Raw genomic sequence first — 27,058 nt, 5'->3', positions numbered from 1 at the left:
CCATTCTAGTGCCTGTTCACCTGTGTCTAGTACCTGTTCACCAGCCCCCAGCACCTTGACCAGGATGAGCCTGTGTTGTGGCCACAGCACCAAGTACATCTGCACAGTAGGATTTTAATAAACCTGAGTGACCCAAAATTGGGTTAGTGATGCTCCAAATGGCTAATACCCTTTGTGCGCAGTCACCAACTCCGGGGCGTGGACCAGTACCAGTCCATGGCCTGTTAGGGACCAGGTGGCACAGCAGGAGGTGAGTGATGGGTGGGCAAGAGAAGCTTCCTCTGTGTCTACAGCCACTCCCCATCACTCGCATCACTGCCTGAGCTTCACCTCCTGTCAGATCAGTAATGACATTAGATTCCCAGAGGAGCCCAGACCCTACTGCAAACGGCACATTCAAGGCTCTAGGTGTGTGTCCTTATGAGAACCTAATGCCTGGCGATCTCAGGTGGAGATATAATGCTTGAGTCATCCCCAACCACTCCTCCACCCCAGTCTGTGGAAAAATTGTCTTCTGTGAAACTGGCCCCTGGTGCCAAAAAGGCTGGGGACCACTGCCCTGTGTCACATGCTGAGGGACTCCTTCCTCCTCTCAGGATGAGTGCTACAGCCCCCAGAGAGGGAAAGGCCCTCCCACGCCCACAGCCATGAGCCCTTCTCATTCTTCTGGCCCTGTGAGGGCACAGTCTCAACCTGCCTGATTCCTACACTGAGCAGGGGACGCTGGAAATCTCTTTACTGTCTTCTTGAGTTTTAGATGCTCTTGAGTCTACCTGGGAAGTGAATAATTAAATTCACCCCTCCCTGTGGCTCACAGTACCCTAGTTAGACCCTAGCCCTGTGAGTGGGACAAGACAGGCACGTGACAATCATTGAGGGACCTCTCCAAATTTCATCGCCCCACCCCACTCTCCTCCTTCTGTCCCCAGAGGCTGTTGTTGCTTTTGAAGACAGGAGTGTTCCCAGTCCCTTGGGGAAGAGCCCTCCATTGGGCTATTGGGCTTTGCTTTTTTTTTCTTTTACAAATACATAATATATTTTAACAGATTCATTATATTCTTTTCAATTGAATCTGAGGCACATAACTCATTCCTGAAAATCATTCATACATGTGACTTAACTGAGAAATAAAGGATTTCTAAACTGTATAAAGTTTGAATGGATTTAGAAATGGGACAGAGAGTTCTCTTTGTAACATTTTTAGGAAATAGGCCAAACATTCAGTAAAGAGAAAAATATAACACCCATCTATTCACTACCTAGATTTTAAAAGTATAGGCATTTCTTGGTGTCCATAGGGGACTGGCTTCAGAACCCCCAATGATACCAAAATCCTTTGTGTGAAATGGTGTAGCATTTGCACATAAGAAGCTTCCAGGGGGCAGAGCGCACCCAGTGTATGGGGAGCCCCCCACCACTTCCTTCATGTGAAAAACTCAGAAGACAAGGGGACACTGGGGTTCTTGGAGGATGAGGTGTGGAGGAATTCATCTGAGCTATATGTCTGTTTTGCTCCTGGGTTACTTTACTTTGGTAGCTTTGGGGAACTCCAAAGAAGACTACATCACAACCCATGCCATTTTCACTGTCTCAGGAAGATGTTCCTGCAGTGTCCCTCAATCTGTGGTCTTCTTTTCAGTAGGGACCATACCCCTGGGAGTCTCTGGGAGCCCTGTCTGGCTTTCAGGCCAAAGTGGTTCCCTGGAGCTCTCTGCTCACAGCAAATGGCTCACAGACCCAGTGTTTTCTCTTCCTCTCAGGGGCAGACAGTCACCTGGCAGGAGGAATTTCCTTATAATAGACAATGCACACATTTTCAGAGGGATTTGGGGGGAGAGTAAATCTCTCAAACATGCCAATCTTTCTCTATATGTGTCCTCATGGAACAAACCAAGCCCTCCCAAAGGAACAGTGTCACCCACACCCAGCGGGCTCACACCTCACACGAGAGTTCACACACACAGCAGAATCCCTTCCTCCCTTCCCACTCGGCTTCACGCTCCCCCTGATCCTTTGATAAGGAGCTGGTGAAGGAAGGAAATGTGACGGCCCATGGTGCACAGGGCATCTTGGGAGTTGCCGAGATGTGGCCTCCACGTCAGCTTCTCATGTGGCAAAGCTCAAACAAAAGCCTCAGCAGGAATCAGGGGTCAGGGGTACCAACACCTGCGGCCCCCAGGCAGGCACCCACCTGCCTGGCCCCTGGCTTAGTGGCATGGTCCTCTCCACGTGATGGACCTCTCCTCACGGCCTATAAAACCACTTCGGGGTGTGTAGAACTATTTATCTTCAAGGATTTCAGGGAAGGGGGTGGGGTGGGAGCTTCCCCAAACTGCAGGTTGCAGTAAGTAACCCCAAAAGGCAGCAAGTCAGTGTGGGGCACAGAGGAGGTGGGGGGCCTGGAGAAGGCACCACCCCCAGGGATTCCCCAGGTGCAGGGGCTGGCAGGAAGTTCACAGAATGGCCCTCAGCAGGGTGGGGATCCGCTTTGGAGATCTGAAATGGTTCTGCTGAGTAAATCTAAGACACCCTCTCCTATTCCTTCTTCTGGATCAGTCATAATTCCCCAGGGAAACGTCTGAGTCTTTGGCACCCCAGGGTACACGGCTCTAATCCCCCATAAGAAAAAAATGCATCGCCTTCCACAGTCGGCAGTTAGTACTCTCCAAATGACAGGGGCACAGCTGAGAATGGATCTCTCGTTTTCAGCACAAAAGCTCCCAAAAGAAGGCACCGTGTTACATCTCTGACTCTTCAGATGAAGTAAGACTTCTAGTTTGCAGTCACCTCTAACACCAGGTAACTTCCCAGATTAATAGAAAGAGAGAGACAAGGGCAGACACTTCAATCGCTCATCTTAACTCCGTTTTATTACAACGTCAGGGAAAGTAGTGAGTTGCAGGAGGAATGGTGATGGAGATAAACAGGGAGGTTTAGCTACTCGCATCTCACTGTCTACACCCTCCTACAAGGGAATAAATACACAGGTTTCTGTACATGCATTATAGGTTTGCTGTGCGTGTGTTGTGTGTGTGGATGAGTTCTCTCTAGGCGGTTGCTCTTTTAATTTCCTGACAGATGATGGTTGAGTTTGCTATCTTCAGGAGGGCTAGGAGGGGCTCTCCCACTAGGACTGAGAGCCTGCCTTTTTCTTCTGGAATTTTCTGAACTGAGACTGAATGGCCACGGCTGCACGTTCTGTCTCTGGTGCATCCATGTCAATGTCAAACTCTTCTTGAACTTTCTTCTGCCCATCTGTAGCAAGGAAAACACAAAAAGAAAGCCATCATTGAGCTGGGAATAGCAAGCAGGCAGCAGCTCTGGGTAAGTGGAGCTGCAGTCCAAGGGGTGGTGCGTGCGCTCAATTGCAGGGGTCGTTACCACCTCAGGATGAAAGCCACACTGCCAAGGTAAACTCCAATGGAGAATTCCGACAGAGCTCAGAATCCACCCCCTTCTGCTGCCTGAACTCTGCATCTAGAGAGGAACAGTGAAACTCAAGGACACAGTTTCAACATTTCATCTATTTTCTGCATGATTTTCTGTTCCCAAAGGCCGTAGTCTACATATGGTTTTCAAAATATTAGCTGTGCTGTCACTTTCTCCTGCTGTCTCATGTAGGTCTAACTTAAATATTACTGCAGTATTGATCCAGCAGTCGCTGATACTCACGAGGGCTCCGGGCTAACAAGGTAAAGTGTGGGGTTTCTGTGTGTTCCTGTCACCCGTGAGATTGCTTCCTGCAGTCGGCCAGTCAGCAGTTCTTACGTTGTCAAGACCGAATGGCACTACCTGCCCTTCACAGTTTGAGCTTTCACAAATCTTACATTTTGTTCCTACAAGGTAGGCTTAGCAATTTGTTTGCTAAGGAAGAAGGATTTAACTAATTTGCACTGTAATCACGGTTGAAATGGGATGCCAGCCAGAGCAAACAAAGGCCGGGCTGCTCACCCCACTGTGCTGTGCGTCTTACCGTCTTACAGAGCTGGTCAGCATGCAGCCAAGTGGTCAAAGCAAATAAACGGCTAACATGCTCGTGTCACAGAGGGGAAAAGCTCTTAAAATCCTGCAGCCTGGTAAAGACCGAACATCAGAATTATCAAAGGTATCTTTTTTCTTTTTCTTTCTTTTTTAAATACAGGCCCTGGGGCCCCACCCCAGACTCAGGGCCACCTCCTTGCACAGCCCCAGTGGGAAGGGTATTCCTGAGAGTAAGGACAAGTTAGATAAATTGGCACCTCTGGGGAAGCCCTGACAGCTACACTTTATAAAAAGCCTCTAGGCACAGCCAGAGTGGAGATCCAACTCCTTGACCACAGGCGAAGTGACAAATGAGGGCCTGGAGTTAGCTCAAGCCAGAACTGGGGACAGGACCCACCTCTCCTGGGACCTGGGCCAAGAGCCTTGCTGCCACCTGGAGCTTCAGCTGGAGCAGAGGTGGCAGCTGTATGAGGGGCACATCCAGCTTGGGGACAGGGGAATGAGGGGACTTTGGGGGCAGGAGAAAAGAGCCCCAGCCAGGGAGCGGAGAGTGGGCCTGATTTCTGACTGTCACTAACCTAGAGGGATCCATCCACATCCTCTCTCAGTGACTCTGCATAATAGTGCTCGGGCTCCGGCTCCAGCAGAGGAGGGAGGAGGTGGGGTTACCTGAGGGAAGCCTCCCGCTCATTCTCTCTGGCTCGCTCTGTCATCTTTCCCCTCCTCCCTCCCCTCTCAGACCCCCTCAGAGGACTGAGGGAGGGCGGGAGGGATGACAGATGAGAAGCAGCATTTATTTTAGGTGAAGGCACAGAAAATTATGTATATTTAGGGAATATGTAATAAGAGATATTATTACATATTCTGCTCCTGTGACATGTCCTCTGCAAATCCTTCAGTAAGCTCCTCTCAGTTTTCCTAGAAACTGAGCAGCTTCTGCCTGGAGCCCTCCAATACCACCCCCATCTAGGAGGAGGGGACGCTGGCTCTGCCTGTGCAAGCCTTGTTGAGCTGATGGGGCCGTGACCTAAATCAAACAACTGTTTTCTTCTGAGATTTGTTGCCAGTGTTCACGTAAGCAGGGATTTTGAGGGCACCGATGTTCGAGGAATACTTGGGGCCCCCTTTTTAATTTATGAGAATCCAGATGACTCAGGGGACAAGTAGAACTGTTTCTTCCTGGACCCAGTGGTCATCCACACTTTGATGTCACGGCAGAACACTAAGGTGAAGGAAGGAGTTTCCTGGGGCACACAAGCAGATGCTTTAAAGGTGCTTAATTAATATTATTCCATGAGCCTGGAACTGGGGGGCAAATATCTAGCAAACCCAAAGGACTCCACTGCTTGTGCTAATAGCAATACACCCTTTTAGTGCCAACAACACCTGCAGTGATATGGCACCTGCGACGCTCGGAGTTGGAGTTGTCCTAGGTGGCTGGCAGGCCCAAATCCTCTTACTCCCACAGAAATCCTTGCACTGACTCCATAGTGGCTACAAAAGGGAAAATCCACTCGGATTCAAACCACGATGGGAGGTTTCTCTTTTAGATTTAAAATGTTGCTGCGGCCTGAAGTTTCTGAAAGGCCTGATTCATCTCTCCCCTTTTAAAATAATGAAAGAAAGCAGGAATATTGGTTTCGACAAGTGATAAATGAAGGCACAGAAAATTATGTGTATTTAGGGAATATGTAATAAGAGATAAAGACGGGTCATAAAAATCAATTATATGATTATCTCTTACATTAATCTCAGCCAAAAGTGATTTATTGATTCCTCTCTCATTTGAAACATATTAAGTGCTTAACAAGAAAACACTGATATTTAAGGAATATTTAAGCCATTTTAAGGAATGGCTACTTTCCCCGTCCTCTATGGAGCACAGGGGTCCTTGGGGAAGGGCTGCCGCTATGACGGGAATTACATGGGGTTCCTTCCATCGAGCCAGTGGGGACGTGCAAGGCAGACGAGGAGGGACAGCTGATCAGATCCGATGGCCCCGGGTTCAGTGCAGGTTCTCTGAGGGACTGGAGATGGCTCTGTGTGGTCTTGGGAGCCAGGGAAGGACAGCACTGAACACTCAGACTCAGCAGATCCCTGGGGACATAGACGCAGAGAGTGGGGCAGGACCACAGCCAGGCACCCACCCCCAGGGCCATTCTTCAGAGCCTTGGAGGCTGCAAGATTGCCCACACGAGTGACCTTGGGAACAGCAACAGGGTCCCAGTGGCCCCATCACTCCAGGGCAGGGGTGGGGGCTGCACCAGGGCCATTTCTGCTGGCCCAAGGAAAACTGGGCCTTGTCTATAGGGGAGTCTGGAGGGTTTCAGGAGGGCAGAGTCCCCAGACATGTCCCCCTGTGGGCACACCAACCCACAGCCTGTATTAGGCTCTCTGGGGCACAGTCACACCCATTACTCTGTCACTCTGTCCTCCCCTGGTTGGCCTCCACCTCACTGGAGTGTGAGCTCTGCCAGGGCAGGGACTCATCTGCCTGGTTTCATCATCTGGCACAAGGCCCAGCCCATAGCAGGTGCTCGATTAAATCCGTTAACTGGCACGGTAGGCACGGTGCGCCTACTTCCACTGGAGGACTAAACACACCCCTTACCCTCCGCAGGGACCAGTCTCGGAGACCTTTCCTCACCTCGCTTCCCCACTGTTGCCACAGAGTCTGAACAGGCCTCTGCAGGAGTGTGGCCAGGGCTGCTGTGGCAAAGCCACTGTGGAGACAACCAGAGGGGGCACAGTCCACAAAGGAGACCATGAAAAAAGTGGAAAATGTGACACCTGGGAAGGACATTGGGAGACACTGTGTGGCAGGGCAGAGGCACAGGAAGTGGCAGGGCACGGTGGGGAGAGGAGTGGCACAGACACAGGTGTCCCCAGGAAGATATCCAGCAGTGGACACAGGATGGAACCAGGAAGACACAGATGTGCCCCAGAGCTCAGGGCCCATGATCCGTCAGTCCTCTGTGGGGACCCAGCAGAGCCAGAGAAACCCTGGATGGGTTCGGGTTCCTGAGTAATCCCCACTGACTTGGGGTCTCGGGCCAGGGAGCCCCAGATGAGTAGTAGAGCCTCTCCATGCCAAGGGCAGCAGTGCCTGCCACCGACACCTGCCCGGGGACAGACAAAACGCAGGTCCCATGTCCTCAGCTGACCCACTCTGGACTCTAAGATCCAAGATCCTCCCTGCACAAGATGGGATAACAACAGGGCCAGGGGTGTGGCGTCCAGGTGAGAGCTGGGTCTGGGGGTCGCCTCCCACTGCTCTGTGACTCTGGGAAAGGGTCTCTGCTTCTCTGCTCTTCAGTTTCCTTATCTACAAAAGGAGATATAAAATACCTTTTCCCACTGTTACGAGAGGTTGTAGGTTAAACTGCAGGCCATGGTGTATGGGACAGGACGTGACCAGAATCTCAAAGGTGGGAGAAAGGGGCATGTGTGGCCATGTGGCGTCCCTGCACCCACAACTCACAGCCATGTAAGTATAAAGATGGAACAACACAGAAGAGAGGCTCCCTCTCCATAGCCAGGGGGGCGCTGACCACACCAGGAGACAGCAGGGGTACCGATAACACAGGTGCCATTGTCATTTCCAGACTCCTGTGCCATTATTTCACACATATTTCTACTTGTTCATTTCTGATGATGTCTGAGGTTTCACGACTGGGCTGGGTCCTGCCCCTGACATTTCTGTGTAGGGCTCTGCTGCCAGAACCGAAAGAATACATTGGCCACCTCACCCCACCGGTGGCTTTTGTCATTCTGAACAAGCAGCATGTTACACTAAACCAGACTGAGGATGGCCCCTTACTCAGGTTCTTAATGAACTGCAATTAACATAGCACAAAAACTAACCCGTGGGAGCACTACACAGGTGTCTTCCAGGAACAGACAGTGGGGTGCCTGTCAATCACACAGCCACCGTCAGCCACAGGCGGCACCTGATTCCAACAGGACACAACTCATGGCCAATTCAGCTGTGCCTCTCGTCTGATCTCTGTCCACACGCTGCCCACCCATGTCACAGGCTGGAGTTCTTAGAACCTGTACTAGTTCCTGAGGCTGCCCGGGTCTTTGCTAAGTCTAACTTATCTGAGGCTTTATCCTTTTAACTAATATTTCACCAAAGCTTTGGTAAACTGTCCAGGACTCTGCATTCTTGTTTGTGTCTGCCCTGGGTTCTGGAACTCTACCATTTCCCTCTTCATAGACATTCTGAAATTCTCACGCTGACCACAGAGTCGAGAGAATAATAACACTGCTGCCAGTGAGCTGAGCTGATAGAAGAAGATGAAGACTCCAGCTCCATCAGAGGATGACGGGAAACCAACTTCCCGACCAGAATAACTCAGAACACACCCCATAACTGCGACGTCCTGTGTGCCTGGGTGGGCCAGGAGCCCCCCCAAAGCCCTCTAGACTTCATCTGACTCTGCCAACTCCGTCACCTGAAAGATGTCATCTCAAAAGAGATGAAAATCAGTCTCTACCAGGCTGGGGAGCTGACATTAACTGCTGCATTATCTGTGTGCTACCCGCCATCTGTCCATCTACACATCCCTGTTTGTTATCTATTATACTGTGCCTTCTCTCTCTCTCTCTCTTCCCCTCTCCCTCTCTCAACAAAGAGCACTGCTACAAGATGGCCCCAAGCAATGAGTCTTCCCCACCCCCCAGCAGAAACTTCATAAAACACCAAGGCCTGACACCGCTCTGCCGACGGCCCTAGTACAATGAAGAATTGATGCTTTCTGGACCTTGGATGTTATCTGGTTCAGTTCTGCCACAGCCTCCTATAATAGGAAGCCACCCGGTCCTATTCAAGCCTATGGTTTGCTCTACTATAGATATGTCTTACGTCACCTTCCTGAAACGCTGCCTTTCCCTTGCAAAGCCTGGGACAGAAAGTGGCCTCTGCTATTACATGTTTTATTTTGTCATAAGAGAACCGCTCAGGTGGCCCTTCTTAAAGATGGAATTGCAATAAGAACCACTCTTTATTGAGCATTAAATTGATCCTCCCTTACTTCCTGAAGTGAATATCCTTTCACAGATCATTTGATGGGGAAATGTAAGATAGGGAACCATAAATATAAAGCCGTGAATTCTGCCAGGTGAAGACAAGCCCACAGGGATATTTCAAGTCTCTGACATCGTCCTGCAGACCCAAAGGTAGAGAAATACTTTCCTATACCAAAATTCCTCTTGCCTCTATCTGTTCCGATAAGCACAGTCAAGAGCTGGAGGAGGTTCCCAATGGTCTTCCCGGCTACCCTCAGATACTGAGCGCCAGTACCAGTTCACTCAGGCCACACCGCAAGTACCACACACTGGGCAGCTTTAGTAACACAAATGTGTCTTCACAGTTCTGGAAGCTGGAGTTGAGGTCAAGGTGTGGCAGGTCAGCTTCTCCTGCAGCCGCCCTCCTTGGCTTCAGCATCCTCTCTCCGCGGTGTCCTGCACGTGAGGACATGTCCCTGCTGCCTCTCTGTGCCCAGATTTCCTCTTCCTGTACAGACACAGTCCTATGGGACCAAGACCCACCCTATTGGCCTCATGTAACATTAGCTGTCCCTTTAAAGATGCTAGCTCCAAACACAGCCACCACGCTCTGGAGCATGAGGTGAGGACTTCACATACGAATTTGGCGGGCTGGGGGTGGTGGGCACAAAATTCAGGCTGTAATGGTGCTTTGCCCAATTTGGGGGTCTTCCAGGGTTTAAAGCAGCTTTGTATTCTTTGCCTTCCCCCCTCTGCACCCGTCTGTGAGGGCTGCAGGAACTCTTCATTGTCAGGTTTCATAGGGGCCTCTCCGAGACCATTCCCAAATACAAGCTGACTCCAAATCCAGGCGCACTTGCATTCGGGATGCCGCTCTACCTGCAGCTCCTGAGATGCAGGACAAGGTGATAGGCTTCCGTACGGACCAGACCATGTCGCTCTGGGGAGAAACATCTCCTACATGTAACACAGTCAACCAGCCTGCAAACTCTGCTGGTTCAGCCAGGCCCTCCAGGAGAACCCACACCTCCAGGAGAACCCATATGGAGGACGCTCCCCAGGCCAGGGGTCTGCAGTGCCCGGGATGGCGGTGCTGCTCTGCGGCCGGGAGACAGCATGGAGTGTGCCCGCATCTCTGTGGGAAGAAGCAGAAAGGCAACTGCCAGGTAAGCAATGGAATTTCAGAGATTCCAAAAACGAAGAGTTGCCTGAGATAAGGGTGTCAGGTGGGGCCTCTGGAAAGAGAGAACATGGAGGCCGCACTTCCCCAACGAGGCCAAAGCCAGTCCCAGGAGGGAGGAGGCGGAAGGCCCCTCAGGGCATGGAGAAACCACACTTTCCAGTAAGTTATGCTTCAGCTGCGCTCAGAGCTGAGCCTCAGACTTCAAATAATTACCATAAATTCCTCCGAAATTAACAGACATGAAAAGTCAGCCAGGGCACAGCAGAGCTATTCATGGATCCTGCCACAGCCCCAGAGAGGATAAAAAGTTTGAAACAAAGCATAATTCAAAAATATGAACACTTTATGTTAACCCTAAGCATGGTAAAGGAAAATCTTAAATATATTGTGCCCAAGTTGATGAAGATGTGAGGTCACTGCCTGGAGGTGCTGGCAACACGTCATGAGCACAGCAGCTTTAGTTTTAACAGCGCACACATCACACCCCACACACACATCACACCCCACACACACAATCATATCATACACATGTCACATCATACACACACAGCACACTCATCACACCATACACACAATCATATCATACACACAGCACGCACATCACAGACACATCATATCATACACACGTCAGATCATACACACACAGCACACTCATCACACCATACACACAATCATATCATACACACAGCACACACATCATACCATACACATCACACACACATCATATCATACACACACATCACACCACACACACATATCATATCATACACACACACATATATTACACCCAGCACAAATGCTACACCACACACACACACATCACACCACACACTACACATGCATATCACACCATGTATAAAAACACACACATCACTCTGCATACACACCACATACTACATGTACCATATCACACACACCCCACACATCCCACACACAGCACACGAATATCATACCCCACTCACACCATGCACTCCACACGCACCACACCACACACACACCACATACTACATGTACCATATCACACACACCCCACACACTCCACACACAGCACACGAATATCATACCCCACTCACACCACGCACTCCACACACACCACACCACACACATACCACAGATACATGTCACACCACATTCACACACACAAACACACCACATACAGCGCAGACAAATAGATCAAGTCTTTCATTTATGTATTTATAGCTTTCCACATGTTAAGATTTATTTGACAGAAACAAATTACCTCCTAAGGCCTAATCCTGTAGATCAGAAATTGGTACATAAGCAGTAAATTGGGATATAATTGTCCTGAGTGGGAGTTTCCTTCATTAGGAGTCGAAGCACACAGCGTACTATAAAAGCACGGAAAGTTTAGCACGCTATAAAGAAATAATAGTCATTTAACTTAAGTATGCCTTGCAAATGGGGCATTAATGCCAAGGTTCTTAGCGTGTCCTGCCTCCTTTCAAAGTCTAACACTGACTTTAAAGGCACTACCACCTGTCGTTGCTGCCCTGGATATAATGAAGCTAATTGACACGGCCCTTGCCCCACTGGGGCCTTCTTAGCTGGGGGCCCTCCCCAACACCAAGGCCACCTACTGACCAAGGAGGGCTGGCGTGGGCTCCCTTGTAAAGACCCTCCCTCCAAACCCTTGCCCTTGAGACCAGGCAAGCCAAAGAGATGGTAGGAAACGCAAGACAGGATTGGAATTTTTATTCCTCATGCCTCAAATAAAGCATCTAGTGTGAGGAAGACATCAATTTCTCCGGAGACAAAAATAAGAAAAATAAATGTATACACCTAGCGCATAATAATGCTGGCATACAGCATCATATTTTATGAAACACCAATAAAGAAACAAAGACAGCAAGTTGTTTAAAAGGCTGGAAACAAGGGCTGCAGACCGCCACAGTGTCCTCCAGCCGGAGCTCCCTGCATGGTCCCTCTGTAGTGGGGAGCAGGGGACCCCAGCCAGCCAGCACGGGGACTCTGGGCCACTTCCCGCTCCTGCCCGCTGGCTCCACATTTATTGAGCAGGGGCTGCTGGTGCAGAGAATTGCAATTTTCCAGGTCTTTGCTAAGAGACAGAGATGAATGAGCCAGGTCAGGCGTTAACCGTGCCGGGTAAGGGGACTTCCCACATCTATTGTGCTCTCCAATCAAATACAAACACGATTCCCGTTTCTTCTCACTTTCCCTTTACCAAGCTAGCACCTTCTTTGGTACTTACAGCTTTTTCCAAGAGAGAGCAATTCTCTTTGTCCTAAAATAGAGGTATTCTGAAACCCACAGTCTTCAACGGTTCAGACCGGGCTCTGGTTGGTGCAGAGCCTAATTTGGTCAGCCACACGCGAGGGCTGGCGGCTGGCTCCTGGCTCCTCTGAGTCCTCTACTCCCTGTTGCTCTGTTTCTCTGGCTCTCACCTAGATGCATTCTTGCCTGTGAAATGACTACCTCTCTGCAGCATCAGATAACAAATGAGCGCAAATCCATGGGCACCAACCGCACAGAGTAACACCAGTGAGGTCACGTCTTCTCCAAATTCAGAAAGGCAAGGAAGAGAACAAGAAACGGAGACAGAAATGTCACGGGACAAACCATAACTTGTCTAATGGAAAGGACAATTCATTCCCAGTTGTAACAGCTTGTTTGGGCATCCATAAAAAGTACAGAAATACATCCTCTCACTGTTCTGCAAGCTGGAAACCCAAGGTCAAGGTGTTGGCAGGACCGGCTGCTCTGAGGCCTCTCTCCTTGCCCTGCAGACAGCACGCTCTCCCCGTGTGCTCACAGGGTGAGCCTCTGTGCGGCTGTGTGCTAATCTCCTCTTCTTATAAAGATGCCGGTTATGTTAGATTAGGGGCCACCCTAATGACCTCCTTTCAACCTAATCACCTCTGGAGAGACCCTCTCTCCAAACAAGATCACATTCTGAAGTAACAATCATTAAGTCTTCAACATACAAGTTTGGGGGTGGAGTGTCATGATTCAGCCCATAACACTAGTCAAAATATCAATATTTTCATGAAAAAAAAAATCAGTGAGGTATGATGAGAAACAGCCTAATTAGAGACAGCTTGAATTGGAGCCCCAACTCTTGACTTTGGTCAGATTTGCCTTCCTGAGTTTCGAATTTTATCCTAGGCTTGCTTTTGCCTAGAGATCTTTTAGGGGGACGAGGAGACGGTGCACGCTGCACGGCCCACCTTGTAAGCTGTAGAGAGCCATCCCCAGTGCAGGGGTGGTTTACCTGACATGGCGGCAGGCAGCTGGCCACCCAATGCCCTTTCCTTCCAGCTTCTCTGTCTACCCCAAGGCCAGGAGGCTGGAGGAAGTTCATCCCCACAAATTCTGGGCATAGAATTCTGCTGCCCAGGTTAGGTCTGGCCAGGCAGGTGCACCGGCAGCGTCTGAGAAGGGAGAAGTGAGCACCAGGGGGGCAGCCAAACACAGGAAGATTCCACCTTGTGGGGAGCACCAACATGGAGGTTTGGGGCATCTCTGGGTCGGCTGTGGTGACATCCCACGGCCCACTGCCCAATGCCGTGTGCCAGGCAGCACCAGGAGCAGTCAGGGCTTCTGCTAGAATAATCCATCACATGGTTATCTATTTTCCACATGCATTGTTCCTGACTGGGCATCATCAGGCCAGGTTCTCAGCTTCCCAGTACTTCTTCAAGGCACTGATACCCTAAAATAAAGCCCTTTCTACCAAATCTAGAAGCCCACTGTCTGCACCACAGTCATGCCCAGCCAGGGGGGAGAGGAATATTATATAAATAAGAGGGATGATTCTGTATATTATATAAATGTGATGTATCTGAATATTATATAAACCAGAGGGATGATTCGGCTTTTAAGGACAGAATTGTAAGCTTTCATTTTAGCTGCATAGAAGATAGTTCGGTACTTATTGGAGAATAACTTGAAGGAAAGTGGGCAACGGAGAATCCCTCTAGGGGTGAGGAAAACATATCAAACACTTCCCTCCTTCACAGTGAGCACATGGAATGAACTGAAAGTCTTTCCCCAGAATCAGCAGCCAGCTGCCCCAACTGCAAACCTCGGAAAAGCCACCTTTGCCTTCTACCTTCTGACAGTGAAAACCTGCTGAAGGCTGACGGAGCGAGAGAACAAACCCACCATCCAACACTTCAGGGAAGCCCCCGAGCAGGTGGCCGGGCCTGCACAGGCCACGGAGCTCCATGAGCCGAATGTGTGTGGCTCAGACAACTTGCTGCCTTAGTTTATCCACTTTTTCTTAGTTATAAAATGACTGATCGGGGGCTGAGCACCAGTTACCCAGAAAAGTTTCCAGCCTCCTTTACTGTTCAATGTGGCCACAGAACTAAGTTCTAGTCAGTATTATCTGAGTATGTGAGTGGAAAAAAAAATCTTAACATGAAGTGGACGGATACGTTTTGTTCCTATCTGCTGTACTCTGGTTGAAATGTACATGCAATGGCTGGTGCTCAGGCAGCTACACGGGGCCCTAAGGTGGCACCTTATCCCAATGACGGCAAAACAGTGAAACAGATGCCCACTCCTTGAAACTACCCTGACTATCCTCAATTACCTACCTCTGGATTCTTTTTATATGAAAGAGAAATAAACATCTTTATTGTTTAAGCTCTTGTTATTTAGGGGTTTGAGCTTCTTGTAAATGAGCCCCATCTACTCTCTACTCTCATACATGTGATAATCAGGGCACGATTCATCTGAAACATTTCATTTCAAGCCAATAAGAGAAATTCAGATACACATCACTGTGCAATGTATAGGTTCATTTTTCCCCCTGAACCAAGTACTTTTTCTTCTGCCACTTCCATCCATCCAGCTTCTGATATAGTCATTTCTTCACAGCATATACTTTAAAAGCCTCAGCTCTTTTTTTTTTTTTTTTTTGAGACAGAGCCTCAAGCTGTCCCCCTGGGTAGAGTGCCATGACATCACAGCTCACAGCAACCTCCAACTCCTGGGCTTACACAATTCCCCTGCCTTTGCCTCCCAAGTAGCTGGGACTACAAGCACCCCCACCACGCCTGGCTATGTGTTTTTTGGTTGCAGCCGTCATTGTTGTTTGGCGGGCCTGGGCTAGATTCAAACCCGTCAGCTCAGGTGTATGTGGCTGGCACCTTAGCCACTTGAGCTACAGGCACTGAAGCCTCAACTTTTTTATCAGAAATATTCCCTGCAGATGCGGTGGCCTTTGCCAACTGTCACCATCAGGCTTCCTTGTCCCATGTTCTCCTTCTCCTTGCAGAACATCTGCTCCAACCTCCACACCCTTCCTTTCCCTCTGTTAGAAGTGTTTCACTTCTCCAGTGCACAATCGTCAAGTCATGGAAACAACCCAAGCGTCCATCAACCCATCCGGGGAGTAATACCATTCAGCCATAAGAAAAGATGGGGACTTGACATCTTTTGTATTAACCTGGATGTAGCAGAAACGCATTGTTCTGAGTAAAGTGTCACAAGAATGGGGGGAGGGGGGAGCATCTAGTGTAATACTAATACTCAATACTGATACAAAACCAATATCTGTAAACAACTACACACCCACACAAAAGGACAACACGAGTACAGTCTAGTGAGGGGAGGGAAGAGGAGACAGGGAGGGGGGGCGATTGCGGGTTCCCACCTGATGTGCACCATGTGAGGGTGTTCAGCACAGCCCCCGGGGAAAGGGCTCTACTAATTCACCTTAGAAATGAAAACCATGTAACCTGAACATCTGTACCGTCATATCAATCTGAAATTTTGTAGAAAGCGTGTAGCTTCTCCAGTGCCCCCAAATGCAGGGCCAGGTGTAACTCCACAGCAGGCGTTTCCCTATCCGGCTTCATCCTGCTCCTTCCTTCTGCACCAGGCCTGTTTGTAATTCTTCCTTTCATAGCTTGGCAATAATTGGCGTTTTCTCCCTTCTTTTCCATTGGCTGGTTTCACCAGGTGTGGAATGACCCTTTGAAGGTGACCGCCTTTGGGCATTCACTTTTCTCTCCAGCTTCTGGCACCCCAACTACCAGTTTTAAAGGATTGAACTATAAAAAAATTTCACCACCATAGGGAATTTCATAAAGTTCCCAGCTTCAAATAGGAAAAAAAGTCAAATTCAATCATAATTACAGGACATTTTTAAGTAGCCTCAAAGGAACATCAATTAGCCTAATTAATATGAAACCCTGACTTGAGCCCAGGAGTCTCTTCTAATCCTCGGCCGTAACTAATACCAGAGGGAGTTCAGGGAGGGCAGAAGCGGAGCAGTGGGTGAGCTCCAGGGCTTGGTGCAGAGGGAAGGCTGATAAGAGCCCGGGCTTTGTGACCGACGTGGAAAGGAAGCCAGTGTGGCCTGGAAATTCATCACACGCTCTCCAGAACGCGGCCAACGCTGTGCTCAGAAGTCGGGACTTTGGCCTTTTTCCTTCCCTTGGTTCTCTGTGGCTGGCGCTGCCTCATCAAAATGCCTTTCTCGGGCAGCGTGTGGGTGTCTGCCTTTCTCCTGGCCCACGTTTCTGTGCCCTTCCTGCCCCTGGCTGTCACTACGCTGCCGGGCTGTGCTGTCTCACAGGACAGGACCCTTTCCCATCTGGGTGCTCGACTCACGCTCAGTGGATGCCTCTGTTGTGTACAGATACTGATGTCAGGCACAAACCTGTGTCTGTGAAGCAAGACCAAGGCCAAGTCCATCCCAGGACCAGCCACAGCTGAGCTGATGAATGCCCGTTACTGTTCAAAATCTCAAACCCAGGGCTGCCACCCACCTTGACTCTCCATCTGTCGCGCGTTTTACTCCCTATAGCGTGTGCAGCAGGAGAACAGAGGATGTGGCCATGTAGACCTCTGATTTCCCGTGTTTCAAGATACTGTCAAACGTTCTGAATATGTGGGAGCGTTCCACGTCACCATGTCCCGAGACAGGGAGGGATGCTGCCTAGAGGTGTGTGGCCATGTTTGCCAGGCATATTTACGGGGTGCTGTGTCTCAGGAACTACCGGCGTGTGGTGGTTAAACTTCACACCTTCGGATCCCTGACCCACAGTCCTCCTCATCCATTCTCTGGGTATGTTCACAGTGAAGACACATCACTGTTTGCTGTTTCTAAATGGCACTGAGGCAACTGGTGATTTGTTGGAAATAACTGCCTAGAGATGGGTCAGCTTACACTCTGGGCCTTCTTACCAGGAAGACTGGTTCACATATAGCAGAACCTCTGTAAGTTGACCACCCAGGGACCGTAACAGACTGGTCAGCATAAGGACCGAGGCCTGCTGCATGGATCCGGATATGTGAAAATTAGGTGAACTTGGGGAAGTGGTTGATGTAGAGGGGTGGTCAGCTATGGAGGTTTTGCCTTATTTATATAAAGAGAATAAAATGAAATAACCAAGACAAAATGAAATTCTGTGGTATTCTGGACTAGGTAGCTGACCTACAGAGCATGCCCTGGACCCAAAAAGATTAACTAAGAATAGAGTTTGGGCTTTAGTTTTAATCAGAAAATAATAATGTTCTGACAACTAATCCCAAAAAGTAATGGAAGATGTGCTTCTCAGGTCATGGAAAACTTCCAGAGCTCCCGACCTGTCATACAAGTTCAGGCCAATGAAGACCTGGGCAGAGGTCAGGTGTGTGCAGCTCACCTGACCATTGGATCAAGGCCTGTTTCATGCAACTCTGGGGCAGGAGAGCAAGGACCCTTCCCTCTGTGGGTGCCATTGAAACCTCCCCATCCCAAAAGTTCTTACGGGCCAAAAATAAAGTGAAGCATTTTTATTTCTTTCAAGAATTCCAAAGAGAGAAAGAACTTTCCAGTGTCAGGTAACATGATTAAAAATTATTCGGTCTTGAAATAGTTTTAAAAATTAATTTTTCAAAGGACCAACATTGAAATATCATCCCTTGAAGCATTCTAATTATCCACAGAGGTAGCTGAAGTATTTCTGTTTAGAGCAAAAATTTGAACCGTGATGAAATATCCATTTTTGATGGCAGTCGCTCAAGGGAGTCTTCACAGAAGCTGATGTCAAGAAACCGAAGAGGGGAACAAGTTTAGAGAGAGCATCAGACAGAATGAAAAAATAAAATAAAAAGCTGGACATCAGTCTCTTAGAGAAAGGATGCATCTCCAGAGCCAGCTGCATCTGACCTTTCGCTAAAGTCGTTTTAAGCTGAACCGAGGAAATACACAACAGGGAGTTATATTTCGCCAGCTGTGAACAGCCAGGGTGACCTAATAGGCTGTTTCCAGCTCAGATACGTAATTGGCGAGGTTTTATAGTTTCGTTCCAGCTTTGAGATGTGTGAACAGAATAAGACTGAACCATTTTATCTGCCGGTAGCCCCTCGTGTCTGCTAAGGCTCTGTCCTATTCTCCCATAAACTAATCTGGTTTATAATTTCAAAATTACAATGCAATTCCTCCACACACGGCCATAGTCTGAGGTGCCAATAGGCTCAATTTATATATAGAAAAAGTAATAATTTTTAAAGAAATAGCTGCAACTCAACATTCAATTACCGTAGGGCTGGGAAAGATACACATAGGCCACCTTAGGCATGATTTGAAAAGTGCTGGGCACCTGGTGGCATTGCCTAGGAGCAAGAATGAAATGGTTGCCAAGTTGCAAAATAAAGGTGAAATGCCTTCTGCGTGCAGGATTGCAGTCACGGTTTAATTTCAGGTGTGCCGGTTGCTGCCATTAGAAGTCCCCTATTTCTCTTGTTTCTATAACAAGTGGACTTTGCTGTCTATACCTGTGCTCACCCGCCCCCTCCCTCACTGGCCCAGCTGCCTCCTTGCAAACCGGACGGTGCACGATGGGAATGTCCAGGAAAACCAGCCCTTTTTCCGTGTTCCATAGTTACCTCCTCTGAAAGTTGGTTTTCCAGATACGCGTAAAAGACTGAATTTTACCATTTTCACCCATTTGGTTGAAATAATTATTTCAACAAAAATAGCTTTGTTATCATGTGCTCACAGCTGGTGACTATCCTATTCAGACGCCATCCACTGTACCTTCTTTCCCCTCCACCGCCTCCACCGAGAAAAATCATCTTATTTCTCCCTTGGACTTAGAGGCAGTATGTCCTTGACGTGTACAGAAAATAAAAACAAAAGACAAACACCCTATAGACAGCTGTAGAATCACAAAGTGCTAGAGAGAGCAAAGAGCATAAAGGCAGTGTCGTCGTCCCACAGTGAAGACTCTGGGACCCAAAGAGATGACACGATTCTCTGCCGCTGAACCAGGGCAGATGAGTATAGCACAGAATGGCAGAGACGGATGAGCGAGCCTCGGGTCCGGCGTGGTTCCCCAGCAGGCAGGCAGGCAGGCAGGCCCGCGGGCGGAGCAGGCTGGGGGCCCTGCAGCCAGGGAACAGCTAGTGAGTAAAGAGGAACCTCAAAGTGATCAGCTAAGATGCCGAGTGCTGATGTCAGAGGCAGCACCGTGGCAGCTAACCCACACAAAGACCCCACAAAGCTTTGAGGCCAAACATTTCCTTCTAAACTTTCTATAAAATAACTCTTGAGCTCAGAGCTACCTGGGAGGAACATTCAGAGTGCATTTCCCAATGAGCAAATGCATTATCAACTACGCCAAGATCTTCGCCGGCCATTTCTGATGGCCTGGCCAGCCCATTTTTAAAGCATACTATAAATCTGCTCCCCCTCTTCAATAGATTGGTGGGAAATTGAATTGTGGTAAGTGCACATCAGTTCTAACTGCCAAAAGGTTTGTGTTCACTTGGAAATACTGAAACTCTAAGTGAGGCTGGAGGTAGGCAGAAACATTGCCTGACTGTGATGAGCACCGTTAGCAAGGACCATGCTGTGGAAATGAGTTGGCCCCCACGGAGGTCAGCTCTGTCGCACCTGGAGTCAGTACGCTGGTTGCAGCAGGAAGAATCTGAAGTGGGACTTGCTGGGCTCACCTTGGGCCTAGACACTAAAGCATTGCTCTGATACCCCAGGAGACTGTGCTTTCCAAATGAACACCAGAGCACGGTTCAATTTGCAATTGTGGTAGAATGGTAGGGAGAGAAGAATTGTGCTTTAAAAACATCGAAGAAATCACTTGCCAAGCACAGAAGCTGCCGCAAGCTTCCACTTCTCATCGCCACAGACGGCTGTACGGAGTGTTTCCACAGACATGGTGATGGGGGCCTTACCGTCTCCCCACCCCCCTGCTTCCCTGGGTCTCCATCTCAGTCTATCCAATCAATACATATTCCAACTGATAATTAGTCTACACTATTCCAGAGCCCAAGAGGAAAAAGGAAGTGGCAGCTGAAACAGGAAGTCTGTGACCAGAACCCAAGGAATCCCAGCAGGTTGATAAGAGGCAGCACCGGCTATTTAGTTATTAAGAAGAGGGAGGTAACTTTCAAGGAAAATAGAATTTTTTTAATGTCATATGAAATTAAATCTGGTGATGTGCAAATAATTAGCCTTCTTGCTCTTGATGAGAATGAGGGAAAGGCCATGGCAGAATGGCAAAACAGCAGACCAGGATGGAGGGCTGTGCTCAGCTGGGACGGTCAGAAGATCTTCCCCACAGGGAAGGAATAGTGAAAGGACAGAACCACAAGCCACAATGCCTGTAAAAACATAGTAGTAATAATAATAATAAATGTTCCTTTCAATTAAGGCTGGAAAAAGTGAGCCTATAAATTACTGCATTTCAAATTCAATGATATGACCCCATTGGGTGTACTTGTTCCTTATTGAACCGTTCAGAATACAGTTACATTGAAGGAGCCCTACCCTCATTTCTTCCCCATAATGCAGGAAAGAATTATTCTCCTGATCATCTGGGAAGCACCAGCATAATATTAAAAGAAGAAGGTATGCGTGATTTAAAGGAGGAAGTGGTCATTTCATATTTTTAAGTAGCTGATCTTGCAGTCACAAATTTGAAGTTTAAGTTAAGGTTCTGAAGCTAAAGAATCCAAGAAGGGCCTAAACAAAGACAAGTAAGTTTCTTAGTGCCTCTCCATGGGACTGCAGGCAGATTTCACCTCCCTGGCCCAACCCTCAGGCTGGGGAGAGCTCAGGGCTAGACATAGGGCCAGATCACACCTAAAGCCCCGGGCAGTGCAGCAGCTGCTCCTGTCTCCCAGGGAGCACCTACAGCAGATGGCTTCTCCCCACCTTTCCTGGGGGCACCATCCAGAGACTGCACTCAGTAGGAGCAGAGTCTGGGGCTCCCAGTGGACCCCTGGGAAGGTAGCCTTTTTGGAAGCCTGTGATATGCAGGTGTGCCACTCCTGCCCCACCCCTGTTTGCTTGCTGGCGGCCCCAAATCCCAGGAGGCTGGAAGCTGCTCTCCATCTCCCTCCTGCTCTGACAAACCTGACTTTCTGGGGAGAGCTGCACCTGCTCTGCCCCCCACCTTCCTGGTGTCCTGGGATCCAGCAAGGCTTCGTTCAGACTGTGCAGGGTGCGCACGGCCCTGTGTCTGCCTTCACTCTCCTTCCCCAGCTGCCTTCCTGTTATTTCCCCTCCTCTTCAACCAGCTGCTTTTTCTCCCTTAATGACACCTTCACAGGGACAGCCTCATCACTCCATGAGTGTCAAACATGTCATCTTTAAAAAAGAGATCTGACAGCTTTCCTCTTTCCTTCCTTTAGAAATACGAAGCGAGCCAACGACACTACAGAGTTAAAATAAAAGGATGCTATCAATGGACCACTTTTCCTTCTTTTTCTTTTTGCCGAAGCCAACCCAAAGTTTAGATACAAAAACCATTCCTACTTTGACTTTGTGAAGCTGAAATCACTTTTGGGATAATAGGCTACTTTTTTTAATTGTTGAGGACTAAGGGGGCACACAGTGGCCTGGTCCATGGCTCAGGGAGGGAAGTGCACCAGCAAGATCTGAGAAAGGCCTTGGATTCAATGTTCCATCTCCTGCTTCTCCAGGTTCACTCTCCTCTGCCCTTTTCTGTTGTTCTGTGGTTGGAACTGGGTGCCCCTGCAGGTAGCCCGATAGGTAATCAGAAGGAGGCAGTAAGAACAGAATCTGGGTACTTCATTCCCTTGCCTCCCTTTCTGCCAGGGTTTCCAGACAAAATATGGAATGTCTAGTTAAATTCAAATTTTATATTTTTTAGAAAAATAGTGTAAGTACATCCCAAACATTTCATAGGATATTACTAAGACTGATTTTTTTTAATTTATCTAAAGTTGACACTTAAGAGAGCATCCTGCACTTCTATGTATTAAATTTAGCCATCCTCTAAGTCTCTGAAAATTGTGCCCTTCAACAGAAGGCCATAGACCCCTCCAAACCGTCCTCTCTGGGACTTGAGCTCCTCCCCACAGGCCCTGCCATCTTTAGTTGCAAATGTGAAGTATACCTCTGAGTCCCCCTAACTCTGCGTACACCTTTGCAGACAGACCCTGTGTAGCAAACGGTCTTCCAATTGCACAGTTGATGTGTGCTGCCCCAATTCTCTCCCAGGAACACAATGACATGTGTGTTCCTACCCCACTCTCCCACCATACCTGTCTTAAAACAGTCCCTCATCAGCTCTGGTGGGTGCTTAGTGAATATAGTAGAACCTCTGAAAGTTGACCATCCAGGACACTGTAACAAGCTGGTCATCATGCAGAGGTGGTCAACATAAGGAACTAAGCCTGCCACCCTGGTACGTTCATGTGGCACATGTCCAGTCTATGAAATGAGGTCAACTTAAGGAGGTGGTCAGTGTAGGGAGGTGGTCAGCTATGGAGGGTCTACTGTGTTTCATGAACGAATGAATGAATGAGACAAAAAAAGGTCTGAGTCTGTACTGTGTTGTTAGATCCCTTTGTTGGTTTCCATAAGTGCCTAAAGAGATTATATTCTAACCAGCAAAGAGTAGAAAATAATCTAGGAGGTCCTTGAGGGAGGGACGGAGTAAGGAGAGAACAGATGGGTTAGCAAAGATGAGCAGTCTAACTCTTGCTATGGAACAAATTATCCCAACACTTAACAGCTGAAACATGAGACCTCTGCCCCAGTTCTGTGGGTTGGTGTCTCCACTGAGCACTTCTCACAGGAGTCCCCTGTAGTTGCAGTAGATGGTCCTGGGGCTACAGCCATCTGCAGGATCCCCCACCCACACATCTGGAGCCCAGGCAGGGACAGCCAGCACAGGCAGTGGCTTGGTGGGCATCTCCCCACATGGTTACTCCACACGGCTAGCTTAACCTTCCTCGACTTGTTACCTGGCAACTGGCTTCAGCCACCAGGAGCCTTCCAGAGGGGAATGGAAGCTGCCACCGGCTCAGAAACTCACACGCCTGCCTTCTGCTCCACTGCCAGCCTGAAAGTTGCAGAGTCTGCCCAGAAGCAAGAGGAGGAAGCTTAGGACTCCCACCTTGAATCCACTACAAGGTCTGATCCCAAACAATAGGTCATTCAAAATTATAACCAACATATAAAGTGATCGGGAAATTTTAGCTATGCCTATGAAAAATCAAGGAAAAATAGAAATAGTAGGGAGGTTTTGTGCCCTACATTTGGGAAATAAATTAAATTCAAATTAATATTTAACATCAAAAAGCTTCCCATTATCAATCTGCTTAAACCAGGTTAGGAGTTTAGAAATGCTGGAAAGAAAATATCGTAAAATGAATGCTATATACTTTAGTTTTCTCTTTTTAAAAATGCTTTTATGTGACACCCTTCACAGTCTGGCCTCATAGTCAGGCAACCTGGCCCCACACTCAGGAGCTTGCTTACTAATGCTCTGCTAATACTAACACTCTGCTTACTAATGTTTTAACAAGCGGCCCTGTGTTTTCATTTTTCCCAGGGCTCTACAAGTGATGTAACCAGTCCCATCCTTCATAGATAGTCCAAGGGAAGGGGGGTGGCAAACAGACAACTATTAGGAATATATTTTGGGGTTGTCTTCTTGCTCACAGGCCAGGTAGAATGGTTCTAATTTAGACAAACTCCAGGGCTTGATGACCCTCAGCCTCTGCTCCCCCAACTCCCCAGAGCAAGTGAGTGCCTGCGGGACCTGCCCACACCTGCCCACTGCAGGGCACAGCTGCAGTGATGCCCACCAGTCTGCCAGACCAGCTTTTAGCACAGGGCCAAAAAAATCCACTATCACATTTTGAAGCAACTCTTCAAAAGATGACTCAGAGCCAAATCTATTCTCAGCTTGCCTGAAGTTAATGAAAATTGGTCTTTCCCTGAAAATAAGGAGAATCTCATTTAGGGGAGAATAAAATACTGTACTTAGAGCAAACCAGCACCCGTTTCTTGATTGAATAGTTCACAGAACAGAGCCAAATCTTCACAATTAATTAGTATTGATCTGAAACTCCAACCCGTTATTGAGTAAGAATGCTGAAAGAAACCAATCAATCAGTGAGATGGAATTACAGAAGCTCAAAACAGGCACTTGCCCCAAAGGTATGTCCTAGACAAGGTGGCAGAGTGCTTCCCTGCGCGACCCTGAGGATTTCAGCCTCCGGTTCTGAAGCAAGCTTGTGGTTGCTCTAAGGATATCTATCTTGGAGAGAAGCCGGGGCAGCCAGGCCTTCCTGCCCCAGTGGAATGTGGATGGGAGGACACATCTAGACCAAGCGGAAGCTGACTTTATCTACGGAGAACATTCCTTCCCAAGGAGAAATATTAGCATTGCCACACGCTTTAGTAATCCCAGATGAACTTCACTAATACCAAACCTACAAATTTAAACCATCTTATCATTTAGTCCAGGCTGAAATTCAGGTTGATTCTTGCCTCTGAAAAACTGCCTTCTGTGCAAATTAATTCTATAAATAAGATTATGAGTGCTTCACCTACTTAAAAGAGCAAAATGTTTCAAGCCTACGAGATATATTTCCATACAAAGAATTGATAAGCAGAACAGAAACACTCCCATCTCTTGATTGGAGCAGGATTCCAAAGGCTGCTTCAGGGACATAAAAAGATCTTAAAGGTCAATTTCTGTAGCATAATTTGTGACTTCAGTTGTTCACTAAGGCATACGGGCCTTCTCTATATGACATGGAATAAAAATCTATTTCAGGTGGTCTGGAGTCATCTAATGTTTCAATCTCAAAAAGAAAAAAAGGAAGGAAAAAAGAAAAAGAGAAAGGTGGGGAAAGAAAGGAGAGGAAAAATACAGCTAGGCCTAAAGCTGAGTATATTGCTTTCATATTTTACCTCTAAAAATTAACCTGTCCGTCCCTATCATTGGTCTGAGGCCACACGGATTTGCCAGAGGCCAGTTAACTAAACCGCAGAGATGAGAGCACTGCTGAGACTACCGTTCCCAGTGTGGCCAACGGGTACCCCAGTTAACCTCCCTGTGTCCCATGAGCCCGAACCACAGCCCACTGAAGTTGCCAGTTCACAGACTAGACCCTGGTCAAGAGGGAACTCAGGAGAAAAAGTCAATGGAGACAACCTGGTGTGTTTGGACGGGGGTCAGGTGACACAGACATTCCTCTTCTCTAGTGACTTGGGGGAAATCCCCTAACTTCCCGAGGAACTGCCTTGATAGTCTCCTGACCCGCTGACAAGGCTGCCACAGAATCAAAGGGAAGACAGCACGGGGGTGAGGAGAGCCTTGGTAAACTGTGCAAATCTATGTAGGTGCAAAGAACTACAGCCAGGGGTGGGCAGGAGGATGCTGCAGGTGTGCTTACAGCAGACGGTGGTCAGAAGCTTATGTCCACCCAAGGTGTCGGCTGCGCAGGGCAGTCGTCGTCATGCTTGACCTGAAGGGCAGAGCAAGCAGAGCCGCTCTCATAGCTGAACTGACGGCCCTGAGTTCCCGTCAGCACTAATCCCTAAGAACTTCCACGCAGACTGGCTGGCTTGTCCCACAGTCTTACCCACTGACCAGGGTTGGCTGAGGGTTTACGGCCTGGCTTAATAAGCACTTCCACTCTCACTCTTCCCCCTGGATCAATATCAGAAGCAACTGGTGCTTCCATTGCTTCCTTCTGGAATACAGATTCTTTGGAGCAAAAAGCACAAAGGACTCCCTCCCTTGAGTTTCAGTTGCTCTTGTTTTAATTTTTTTTTTTCTGGTTGCTCCTGATATGGAAAAGGAAGAAAAAAGGCCACAGGACCTGCAAGCAGAGCAGAGATGGGGAATTTTCCACCTTGAAAGCTTTGCATGTCCCTGACACTCGCAGCCTCGCCCACAGTGTGTCAGTGCGGGGATCCCGGGCCTGGTGCAGCTCGTGGTTTTATTTCACCAGCAGGAACCGACTTGGAGCTCTCTGGCCTGGGGAGTGCCACACACCTGAAACTGATGGCTTTAGGGAGGGGCTTTTCCATAGCCAGCTACAACAGCACATGTCTGACACACAGCTCCGGTATGTATGTCTCTTAGAGACAACTCTAAGTTGTCTTTGCCCATTTGAAAAGAGGCCTTTCTTAGCACTGGAAATTTCCATGAGAACTGGTGAGATTTAAGTCTCAGTGAAAATCAAGCTGAGAGGAGGGGGGTAGGTAAGCTCACCCCGTTTGGGACAGGGCATACTACCAAAGGACATGGGTATAACTTTGACTCAGTCTGTACAAAAACAAAGTATGTAAACAAAACATGTATACTCTCTAATATTCTGAAACTTTGAAAAAAAAAACTCATGAGATTTATACCAAATTGGCATATCTGATGCTTGGTGGGGATGCAAGAGTTTCACATCAACCTGGATTCCACATTCTGGACATACCTGCCCGTAGGAACAGCAAAAAACTGAATCACAGTCTGCTCAGCTTTACCTGCATCCACCCTGAAAAGCTGACCCTGGTCACATCCCATATCAGGAACAGAACAGAGCTGCATCTGCTGTGGGCAGGTGCAGGACAGAGCTGCATTTCACTGGGGGCAGGTGCAGGGCAGAGCTGCATTTCACTGGGGG

General features: G+C 48.4%; 1 protein-coding gene across 1 annotated transcript in view; it reads right to left on the bottom strand.

The window, feature by feature from the left end:
* Positions 1-2,848: 2,848 nt before the first annotated feature.
* Positions 2,849-27,058, bottom strand: part of PCP4 (Purkinje cell protein 4) — a 57,895-nt gene continuing 33,685 nt past the window's right edge. The window contains exon 3 of the mRNA XM_003798065.3: positions 2,849-3,255. Within this exon, the coding sequence (XP_003798113.2) occupies positions 3,128-3,255 (128 nt within the window). The 3' untranslated portion in view covers positions 2,849-3,127. The remainder of the gene's footprint in view (positions 3,256-27,058) is intronic.

Source organism: Otolemur garnettii, unplaced genomic scaffold (genome assembly GCF_000181295.1).
Source record: "Otolemur garnettii isolate 467f Iridium unplaced genomic scaffold, OtoGar3 scaffold00128, whole genome shotgun sequence".
Lineage (NCBI taxonomy): Eukaryota > Metazoa > Chordata > Mammalia > Primates > Galagidae > Otolemur > Otolemur garnettii.
The sequence above is the reverse complement of the archived record's forward strand: the minus strand, read 5'-3'. Positions and strand labels throughout refer to the sequence as shown.